Below are 11,573 nucleotides of genomic sequence, written 5' to 3'. Positions count from 1 at the left end.
GGGTTTTTCCCCCCCCCCCCCCCCCCCCCCCCCCCTTCCTTCAATCCATGTGGCAACGTGGCACCAGGCAGTTCTTTGGAAAGTTGTATGTCTAGCTCAAGGGTAGCTGCAAGGTCCTTGGACTCCGCCTATGGGAAGAAAGATACCACCCTTTTGCGCAACTACACGCATGGAACATTACTGGATATACGAGCCGAGGCCGAGAGGGACCTTATACCCACCCATCCACCCTGCTGCGGTCAACATAGAGGTACCAGGTTGGTGTGGATGGCTATACCGGTATACGAATATGAAACTGTGTGTGGGTGTCCTGCTGTTAGGCACGTAGAGGACTAACACGCTTTTTCTCACTTACTTTCGTACCGTCACGATCGGCCCCATGGACCAGGTCGTCCCGTACGGCTCGCCGCGATGGCTCTAGAACCCCGTGGGATCTATCATCCCTTGATAGTGACTTTCATTTTTTGATCGCAAAGACACTGGAAGGAAAAACACCAAATCACACTCAAGAAACGACAGCAAGGTCTTCTGAGATACACTCAACCTCAACATCCTGCGAGGTTCTTTGCCAGTTTTCTATTCCATACCTTCACTCGCCACTATGGCCCCAGCAACTTTGGGGCCCAAAACCCGAACGTAACCCTACCGATATGGTCAAAAGCACGGTCAATATCAACCAGATCTCTGAGATGCAGCATCCCCTCCCCCAGATGTAGCAACACATATCAGGGTCCAAGTGAATCCGTGTTCCTACCTAACCACTGCATTATAGGTTCAGTGACATCTCATATGTAGGTACCTATTGGTAAGCCAGTCACAGGACGCAAAAGAATACAGAAGGGCATGAAGCACTAAAAGCCACCGCCATCTCATCATGGAGTAGGTGGTATTGGTGAGCCCCGGGTTCCAAGAATCGTGTTTTCATTATTCAAGACCAGTCGTTTGGGGTTGTTGACAACATTGAGGTCACGGTTCGATATTTCACTGCCTGGCACTACAGTACGAGACGGGACGTCACTCAATAACCCTCACCGAGGATGTCGAGACGACTGATTCCTTATCCAGTGCTGTCGCAGTCATCATCGACGACTCGTCAGTACGTAACTCCACCCATCCTGTGGTTCGTCCTGCTGAATCGCTGCGCATAAGCTAGGCATGGAGTTCAGAATCCCCCCCCCCCCCTATTCGACCATCAAAACAACCCCCCGACCTTGACAGGCCCGTGGAGTAAGTACATGAAAGACAAGCCAAGAGCCGAGAAATGGAAGTTGTCGATCGAGACACAGACACAGCCCAGAAGGTCGGGGCAGATCTCACATCCACAGCATGCCTAGGCCCCTAGTAGGCGCTAGGCGTGCCCAACCGGGGAATGGGAATGTCACACAGACGGCCGCAGAATCGTGGGGGACTCCATCTTTGACAGATGGTTAGAAGGAACCGAGGAGGGGGATAACGGGCTAACCCTACGACGACCGACTGCGATGGCAGATGCAGATTCGATCCCGCATTCCGGACGGATTTGTGTCAATAACCTCAGCTGTCTTGATCAGATCAGACGGACATCAACTCTAGAACGTGGAAAATACTCATTGTTGGTTCAAAGCCATAGCATGGAAGTCTTCGCAATGGAAATTGCCATATTTTGATCCTCCATGGAAAAAGCAAAGTAAGTAATCCAGGGCAACGAAGCATGAAAAGTGTTCTTGACCCGCTGTGGTTAGACTTGCCAAAAAAAAATCATCATTTTCAGGTGTCGCTTCTTTCCTCTTGGGAACCACTCATTACGATACCCCGTTACGCCAAGAAGGATCGGAAGCTACCTAGATTTACTGGAATAAACAACCGGAAGAGAGTTCCAGGACCAAACATTTCTGGAAGCAGGAAAGGGAAATTAGAAGAAGGTTGACTGGCGTGGATGTACCTCTAGCCAAGTACTAACATCTCATGGTCCACAGGCCGGCGTCCACTTGGGTTGATCTTGGTGTCATCTCCTGTTATTTTGTTTCATTTCGTATTTCAATATCTTTTTCTTTTAATACCCAAAATTCTTTTTTTTTTTTTTTTTTTTTTTTTTTTTTTTTTCGATATTTACCTCCCAGACCATTGATCTTCAGAGTTGCGCTTAATCCGCTGTGCACAATCCAAGCAATCCAAGGTACCTATCTCCAGGCTACAGGTACCACCCATCATCGTACCGCGGGACCCTTAAAGTTCAAGTCCACTGCAGTCTGCATCGCTAGAGGTAGGTACCTAGGCATCCGCCGGTATTTCACCACATCCATTGGACCTAACATCGACGGCCCCATCAATTGAATCTCTAGCGCATATCTTGCGTTACACAATGGTAAACTACGGCACGCTAGGTTCAAGGTTCGTGTAACGTTGAATTGCCTAGACTAGCTGCTCGGATTGGAGGCCTGTCCCTCTCTCAGGCTGTACCTACTATCTAGGTATCCCGGCGACCTCTACTGATGTACGCCGCAGTGCGTGCAGTGCAGTGCAATGTAGTGCAGCCCGAGGTGCGTGCATCAGAGCTCGACGCTGTCAACTGCCTGGCAGCAGTGGAAGTATGGTAGTGGATTTTGACAAGACGATGTTGTCATCATTCACTGATGACTTCCCGCTTGCCGAACGAGTCGTATTCGTTGTTAGGTATTGAGACGATGTGGTGGTGTGTTGCCCTGAATACGTCTAGAGGTACCTTATGCAGTGGTCGAGATTTTGGCGATTGTTCCCGTTTAGGAAATGGGAGACGGATTGGCGGGTTGTGATTGGTTGGCGTTGAAGCCTCGGGTTTGTGTTGAACCTTGGGGGTTCGTCTGAAAAGATCAACGGTTGAACTTGGTTGATGGAGAACGGATCTGAAACACCGACGCAGCTGCATAACAGAAACGAAATAAACTAGAGGTACTATGCGTAAGGGGTACGACGATTCTTAATAAACGACATGAGGGTTCTGGCGGGGAACTGTACATCGCGCTACCGAGGTCTCACAGCTGATATGTTCTATTCGAGACTTTTCTCTCTCTGGCTGCACTGTATCTTAAGCATTGAGGGACTTGATATCTCCGCAAACCCCAAAACAGTTTTTGACCAGCTGGAAGTCTACGAAGAATGTGTTATATATTGGGAAAAAAAAGCCGTTAAACACGTGGCATATCCAGTCTTGCCTTTTCCCCAGCAAACATTTTCTAATCGCCATCAAATCGAGCATCGTTTTCAGGCCAGCCACGTTGTTTGTTTGCTTGCGAGCCGCTCGGGGGCTGCAGATCTAGATGCAGCACAATGCCTTCACCTAATCTCGCCCTCCCTATTCACTGCTACCTATCGGACCTATCTGCCTACTTCTGGCTCCCTAGATCGAGGGATGGTGATTGCCGTCAGATAGTTCACATCAACGGTAGTTTTTACACTTTACTGCCACTTTTCGCCGAGGTAGTTTGTAGGGTGCAAACATATGCTGAACTTCCACTTTCCGTACCTGTGTATTTTTTTTTCCTTCCGTCTTGTAGTCTATTTTTGTCTTGGTGTCCCTTGCTGCTTCGCTGAGGAGGGGGGAGACTAGATCATAGCTAGCCCATCTGAGTTTGCCAAGGTCTTATGGGGTGCATACGTGGCATGAGCCATCATTTACGCCCTCTGTAGTGTCCTGGAAGCTTTCATCAGGGTCCATTATTGCAGTTTTCGGAGGCATCGTTGGGCATGGGCATGGAATGGTACCGTGATGTGATGAAGAAGATCGGTGTCGACCCCGAACCCCGAGCTCCGTCCCGTTTCCAGCAGGCCCTGCACTTGTAAGCCCGCTAACGGAAAACCCCGCGCCATGTCCGTTGAGAAGGGCCCCGGAGAAATCCGCTCGTGGAGTTAGCCCCGGGGATGACCCATTTCTCACTAGTAAACAAGGCGGCCTAGGCGGGGCACTAATCTAGGTACGTATGGAATATCCCGCGTCCGGTTGTGTAACCCTGAGCAACAACATTAAAGAGACACAATCATTTGGATTTTAAAACTTTCGCGGTCGGATCCAGAAACTTCCGATCGCAGGCGTGAGATTACCTGCAATCCGAGACGTTCTGTGAGCTTCCCGTCGCACGTATTATCTAACTTTGGTAAAGAAGTGACAAGCGTTCAGGCAACCAGGCAGCTCTATCCGACGGCCGGGCTAGAATAGGATGCCTTCGACCAAGTATGTGCCCTTCTCGCAACCACGGATGTAGACCTTGGTTGTTTTGCATCATAATCTCACCTACTCGCCTCCCTCAAAACAAAGCTTGCTAGCGGAAATCGAACTGCCGGCTTCCACCACAATGTTAGCACTCTCGTTCAGGCGATCGTATGCCATAATAATTTGCTCAAAAAGGCAACCCCACAATCCTTAGGCAGCAAAGTAGTATCCCCTAGACGATGGATCGATGGCGCGGTTCCGACTCGCGTATGTGCTTGGTTACTGCACGAGCTCAGTGGTGTGTAATTTTCCTGTGAATTAGTAATGTATAAGGGGGACCGAAAGTCTGTCGCCAGAGGCGTACTAAGCTGTAAACTGCCTTTCGAGGAAAATCTGTCAGAAGCTATTCCGAATGGCTTTGAGCGAGCATGAAGACTTGCATCCCATGCATCTTGCACGATGGATCCTGCTCTCTGCAGGTTCAGTAATAGGGATAGCCCTTTGGAAGAGAAGATCCTCTATGAAAATCCAGTTGAGGAGCAGACCTGACAGAGTGACAAGGTGACAGGGTAGAGGAGTGCCCATCATCCGCCAAGACTAGAGGTAATCAAGAACAAAGTCCGGTGAGCAGGCTCAGGTGTGCTCAGTCAATGTGAGTAATAGAATGTAAGCACTCATCGAAACAAAAGAACATAGGAATCAGGGATAGCAAAGAAAAAAAAATGGATGGAATAAAAAGGAGAAGAAACGAAATAGAGAGAAAACCAGATTCAATTACAGGATAGTTTTTGCGTGAACATCTCCGATGGTAGACATGAGCAATAACCACATCTTCGTCATATTGTTTGTACGCTATCGACTTCAAACTGTAGCGCCCATTTCGCTGGCAAACGCGGGCTACTCTCATCACTGCCCTTCATCCCTTGAGCTCGGCTCGGGCCCTTCGCAATTGTTCACTTGTTTCTTCTTGCTTCGTGCTCTGCAACCCAACAGAGCTCGCATCTCGCTGGGTGACCTCAACATGCCGGAATGTGTAACAGAAAGGAGAGTAAGAGAAAGCCACCCAATTAGATGAAACCAAAATCAAGACCGGGCACCCTCTGTTGAAAACCGAAGAAAGCCCCCAACGCCACGTGTGATGGATGTTTGAAGAGCATGCGTAAGGATGAAAACTAAAGGATATTTTTAGGGAGGAACAAGGGAAAATTCGGATCGTCAGAAATGAAAGAAAACCATGTAGGGGTGGCGGGGGAGATGGCCAATAGCCACGGTGATCAATGTGTCACCCGTCGCTGTGCCGCGGTGGAAGCATGCCATTCCCTTCTCGAAGATTCGACCAAGACACCCGATTGCTGCAATTGCTGTAATTACTATTGTTGCCGTCCTTGCAGCAGCTGCTCGCACGCCTGTTGTGCCAACTTCGCGGTAGAGGGTTTTCGGTAAACGTTCAGCGCATCTCTCGTCGGCGGCCGTGAAGTGTGAGCGCTGCTAGTAGCAGCATTGCCCGCTCTCTCATCGCTATCTGCTACGTCTGTGAAAGCGGGACTCGACATCTCGTCTTCAGCAACGTTGTACATCTGGTCAATAGTTTCGTAGAGCTGTTCGGAAGTCAGTTGGGGAAACTTTTCGTCGCTCGTCAACTCGTAGAAAGATTGCCCATGAGAGGGCTGTTGACTGGTCGATATCGTGTTCATCAGGGGTTGCTGCTGGGAATGATTGTCGGGAAAGACATGGCGGAGACCAAGACCAACCGATCCTTCGGACCAGCCAGCTACCATGTTTTGATGCTGAAAATGTGGCGTAGAGTAAGCAGTCCCGCCATGCAATGCCGGGCTTGTATGCTTCCGCTTTTCCAACTTCTTGCGCCGCCGGATTCCTGTCTTTTCTTCTACTTTGGCATCCTCAAGGCCCAACTTGATAAGCATGGCCGAAATATGTTGAGGCTTCCAGTCCCAGACCTTGCATCCGCCCTTCTCCTTCATGTGGGCTATGAGGCGTTGGTATCTCTTCTCTTCGTCTTGAAAGAATGCTTCTTTCAAACGTTGGATCTGAGAGGGTTGTCAGTCAACATTGCTCCTTTCCCAGATTCCTTACAAGTCGTTCAGAGCTTACCTCTTGTTCGGGCCATACACCAAACTTGGCTACTGCGCGCGATACCTTCATTTGCAGTGCCGCCTTTTCCCAGTTACCCTGATGCTTCTCTGAGTACTTGGCCTTCATTTCTTCCCACATCCCCTTCCCCTTCTCAGAAATATGCTCCTTTCTGAGCTGGAACAAGAACTTATCGTCGTCCGGTGCGTCATCATGGAGGGTAAGCTCTTCCTCAACACCCTTCTCATCTTGATTAGCAGCAGGTCCATCTATGTACCCTGGATGTGGCGACTCCTTTGATATAGATGATGTTTTACCAGGTTTGGAGCTCTTGCTCTTCTCCTGTCGCTTTCGCTTTGATGGAGCAATGGTTGGTGTGTGGGCAGGATATAGTGGTAAGAACAGGGCGGGATCGCCGCGCAATTCCTCAAAACCAACAATCTTTGGGGTTGACGGTGGTCTGTACTGGGTAGGATTGGGATGGGTGAGGAGAGGCGCTTGACCGTTGGAGGCCATCCGATGGTGCATTGGAGATCCATGGACGGTCAGGTGAGGTTGTTGCGTTCTATACAAATATTCAGACGAGGCATCTACGTCGACGCTGGGGAAATGATGATATTCCGGAAAAGGGTGATGCGATACCTCACCATCGTGAGAGGTAGAAACGCTATAGGAACCAAAGTAAAGGTCTGCAGGCCCCGGTGGGAATTCGGCTTTTGGAGACGTCGCATGGTGGGCGTTGGGGGCCATGTATGCCGATGACTGATCGTATTGATGGGCTTCTGTTACTGCTGGAAGACCGGACATTGAAGGAGAACCCTGACTGTTGTAGGGACTGTAATACAATCTTCCTGTGTTTGGAGGCGTCGGTACCTCATTGAGAGGCATTGCAGATTGAGAGGAGTGGTAATGCTCCATCTTTGGGGACGACATTTGGTCTAAAGGGGGGCTCTCAGAGCCAGAGATTGGTGTTAGAAGGGTTGTGTCGACGGTGGCTGGATAGTTGAATGAAGAAATGCCCGAAACCTGCCCGACCGGTGAGTGAATGTAGCAGTGAAAATGGAACGTTCGAACGTACAGTGAATGGGGCCAACTCAGGGGGGGAATAGGCAGCAGTATGTGGGCCGCTCACACAAGCGGCCGTATCGGGGAGAGTTAGGCCGTGGACACGCAGTCGCTTCGGTTGTTGATGTGTGCTCGGCATCAGATACTGGGCGTTGGTCATGTCGAGGTGAAACTGCAAGTGCTCGAAAGGCGTGCAGATACTGGAGGTGGCAATGTAGTGGTCCTTGGAAGCTGGACCTAGACGGTCGTCTTCTAGACTGTTGGTGAATGGAGAGGACTGGTCTTTCTGTCCAACTAGATTCATTTTGGAAAAACTTAGAATTTGTCTTGATAGGAATCCTGGAACAGAATACGGCGGGGCTTCCTGCAAGGTATATCCACCTTGTGCTGACTTGCTTGCCCAAAAGAGGGAGAGGGGAGGGCAGGAGGTCCTTATAGGGTGATGTTCGGATCCTTGACCTGGCAGCAATGTAAAGGGAGGCGGAGGGAGATGCGAGGTGTGCGGCGAGAAAGGAATCAAACGTACCTTGGACATGAGCTCAAATAAATACAAGCAGCAGACTGAGAACGTCTGAAACGAAGAAGTAGAAGGTTGAGACGGCAGATCGTGGGGCAAGGATACGGGTTTTCTAGTACTGGAAGGCGAGCAACTCATATGAGCAAGCCTCCTTCGCTCCTAGAGAGTAGCCCAGGATCAGGATAACGAGCGGCACGTATTGTGGTACTGGCTCGAGGACCATGCGGGGGTATGAAAGTGGATAGGCATGATACATGTCCTCTTGAATGTGCATCAGGCTAGCCGCCGTCGAGGAATAGGTGTGCGGAGTCTTGGGACTGAACAAACCGGTGTTGCTTGCCGGGGTTTGGGGGTGATGGGGGTGTGAATCGGGGGGGACAAAGCCTTGCTGGGTCGGTCTAGAGTCGTTTGCCATGTGGGTCCGATTTCGCAGGCGCATCAACATGTAAGATGATTCCTAGACCCCCCCTTGACGTGGATTCCTCAACGAATCCCTATGTCATCTGGAGCTGGTTTTGACTGCGCAGCAAACGAGAATTGCGTGCTCTTGCTCTTGCTAGCTGGAAGCATTGGCAATCACGCATTGACAGAACCGCTGAGAACTAAGCATATGGCCAGCGTGGATGGGAGAAAGAGTAAGCTGGCTGTTATGCAGGGCTTATACAGAGCGGCCGCTTGGTCGAAGTTGTCAGGATTCAGCGCAAACGGGAAGTGTGTAGGTACAGAACACATTACGGAGTTCTACCAAAACCCCCTTGCACTTTTGGCAAAGCAAATTGGGCTCAGCGGGCCTCCATGGGGAGCTTCTTGAGCTCCACTGTGTAATACCACCATGATACCAGACGGCCTAGCTCGAGGTCGAGCTGGTTGCAGGGCCGGGATCACAGTGAACGAAATGCGGTTTCTTGCTGTGTAACTGTGGTGTAAACCGTCAGATTTGGACCCCGTTCACTTCTCTGGGATGGAAGAGGCGTTCGGGACGGCAACGCTCAACATCAGCCAGGGGGGCGCTGCCCCTGGTCATTTGCCAAGAGTACTGGAGTGCCATGTACACTACATTGCCCAAGGGGATAAGCAGGGGGTGACAGGTGAGGTGATGGAGATAGCACCCAAAGGTCGCTGCTGACAGGGGTGAAGGACTGCAAAATGTACGGCGCAGACCTAACGGTATCGCAGTACAAGTGGTCTTGCTCGATGGTTCCTGGTCACCGGATGGGCGGCGAGGACAAAAAGGTACATTGGGGAACAAGTGATGTCCACGCAAGGTACTCGAGTGTACAGCCCCGTCCCTTCTCACAACTAGACCTCCTCAATGCGCGTCTGTGAAAGGCAGGCCCGTCATACTTGGTTGATGTAACCAACTGGCGGCTAATGTCCTCTCTAGGCCTTGACTTGGCCCGATAGACGCCGCTTAAGGCCCATCGCATCACGGATAGTGCAGACAACGAGAAGGAGAAGAACGCAAGATCGGCAGAGAAGAGAAAGAGACGGGCGACCATTCCAGTTCAAAGTAGCCATGTCTACGCCCGACAGGCTACCAACTGGAAGGTAATGCAACCTGCCCGCGCCCGAAGGAAGTGCTTACCTTTGAAGCTGGGTCAATTTGTCGCGATGTGTAGAGTTGAACGTAGCGATCCGAGGGCAAGCTAACGTATCGCTCGAGGCAAATTCGATGAGCCGGTAGTCGCTGACCTGACCAGTCCCAGGTGTGGTCGAGTCCAGCCAGACTACCCAGCTGGCCGATGCCCGTGGGCTGTGGCTGCTAAAAGTGTTTTACAAGTCGGCAGCTGCTTGTCTCGGCAGATGTTCCAGGCGTTTTTGAGTTTGAGATGCAGAACTAAAGAAAGGTATGTAGGTGTGGCTGAGATGAGCGATCGGGCTTGGAGCAATAGCGCCAAGGATCGAATGCGCCCGCGCCGGGGGGCGGTAAAGTGGGCTCCGGGGCGGGCCACCTGATGAAAGGAAACGGTTGCGCCGGACCCCGCCGCCGACTTTTGCGGATCCGAACAATGAAGCTATTGAAAACGGGACCCGTAGGGCCGCGGCCCCGTGGTATCAGGGCTGAGCAGCTCTGGTTCGGGTCCCCAGTGCGCGCTGCACCCTGAGGTCTGGCATCATCTTGGGCTGCATTCATCTGGAGGGGGAGCTGATGGAGCTGAGATGGCGACGTTGCGTATGGCAGTGGCGTGGTTCTTTTTAGTGTTTGCTAGCGATGTCAGCTCAGGGACTAGCTACCAAATATGTATTATAACTACCATTGTTGTTCCATCGATGTTGTCCAAGATCTCCTAGCTGCTGCGGGCCCGGACGAAGTGCGATGCCACGGAGAGACGCTGTTTACCTACCTTGAGTTTAGGCGAGTGATGTGTCCTTCCGCGGTTTTGTCGGGTTGCAGTCTGGCAAAGTCGGGGGTCGAAAATTCCTGACAAGCGATAGTGCCGAGAAAGGAGTGCAACAGCAATCTGCATGGTGATGGTTGATTGACTGCGTCCTGCTTTTAGTCGGTCTTGTTCGCCCAATCAGGGCACTGCTGCTTAGATGGGAAAATGAGGGCAATTCCAATGTGTTCGCGGGTTGTCGTCCCGCTTCGAAGGCGACTCGGGTTGAAGGCTTAAAAGTATCGACCTAACTGACCTCCGCAAGCCCTGAAGTTGTCGGGCAAATGAAACAGTCTGAGATGAATAAAGATGCGAGAATGGGAGTGACTGGCGAGCTGCAAGTACTAATGAATGAAGTGGGTTGATGGCAGAATGAGGGAGGTCCCCTTCTGCACAAGTCCAGTCGCAGCTGCTCTGTGGATGATTTGTGGGCATGCGAAAAGTGTGCGGGTAAATTAGCCGTGATAGGCGTAGGGCTTCGGCCTTGGGGTGCCTGAATTTATGACCAAAACAGAAAGCTTCGTTCGGGAATCCTTGTCGTTGATCCGGCGGGGAAGATGTTGCCATTGCCGCAGAAGGAAGTGCCAGCTGCCTGCATCCCCAAAACGCATTACAGTACTTCCATTAGCATTTTGACAGAGCCCAGCGAGGTCTGCAGACTGGAAGATTACCAACTAGTAAACATGCTACTTCAGTCTTGTCGCCCATGTCTTTTCCAATGATGTCTCTCGTGACTTTTTCTAATGCATACGAAAGTGCCGAAAGGTTCTTTTCTGCGAGATGCCCGCCTTGCCAGCCACGGCAGTCTACCTAACACTCCTGCCGGTCTTTCGGTTAGGTGGATCCTGTCCGAGGGTGGCGCAGGTGAGCAAAGCCGGGAGATTCCGGTAGCCATTCTGTCCTTCTTGATCGCACCATTCGGGCAGAAACTCAAATACTTACAGGAGCTCACCTCATTCCTTCCTTGTCGACCAAAGCATGAGAATTGCGGGTGTAACTCTGGTGGAGAAGCTGGGGGCTTAGATGTCCAATCGCTACTCTTGCCGTTCCGTCGGGAACGCTAACACTCTTAGGGCTATGTCTGCCTGTACCAGGCTCACTCTGGTTAGCGTGCCTCTTGGCGACCTGGCGTGACAAGATGGAAGGAACGGCTCGTGTTCACGTCTTGCTTAATGATGCTGCTCGTGCTGGTCACGGTGCTGTGTCGTGCGCAACCGAAGTGTGTGCAGCCGCAGATCGATGAATCCGTCTTCAACACTCGGTGCTCTGCGAGAATGGAGGACGGGAACACACTTCCAACATCATGTTGACTTCCTTGGAACGCGCTTAGTATCCACTTCCATTGGTCGAAAAAGCG

The 11,573-nt window shown here is 51.2% G+C and overlaps 2 protein-coding genes across 2 annotated transcripts; both read right to left on the bottom strand.

The window, feature by feature from the left end:
• Positions 1-5,535: 5,535 nt before the first annotated feature.
• NEUTE1DRAFT_125320 (uncharacterized protein) lies at positions 5,536-7,625 on the bottom strand (the record flags this gene model as incomplete). Its single annotated transcript, XM_009856993.1, has 4 exons — positions 5,536-6,213; positions 6,278-6,821; positions 7,101-7,282; positions 7,335-7,625. 4 exons carry the CDS (start codon positions 7,623-7,625, stop codon positions 5,536-5,538), a joined length of 1,695 nt encoding a protein of 564 aa, XP_009855295.1.
• Positions 7,626-7,859: 234 nt separating this feature from the next.
• NEUTE1DRAFT_149384 (uncharacterized protein) lies at positions 7,860-8,253 on the bottom strand (the record flags this gene model as incomplete). Its single annotated transcript, XM_009856992.1, has 1 exon — positions 7,860-8,253. The coding sequence occupies one exon, from the start codon at positions 8,251-8,253 to the stop codon at positions 7,951-7,953; it is 303 nt and encodes a 100-aa protein (XP_009855294.1).
• Positions 8,254-11,573: the final 3,320 nt, after the last annotated feature.

Source organism: Neurospora tetrasperma (genome assembly GCF_000213175.1).
Source record: "Neurospora tetrasperma FGSC 2508 unplaced genomic scaffold NEUTE1scaffold_81, whole genome shotgun sequence".
Lineage (NCBI taxonomy): Eukaryota > Fungi > Ascomycota > Sordariomycetes > Sordariales > Sordariaceae > Neurospora > Neurospora tetrasperma.
Note: the sequence above shows the minus strand (reverse complement) of the source record. Positions and strands in the feature narration are given on the sequence as shown.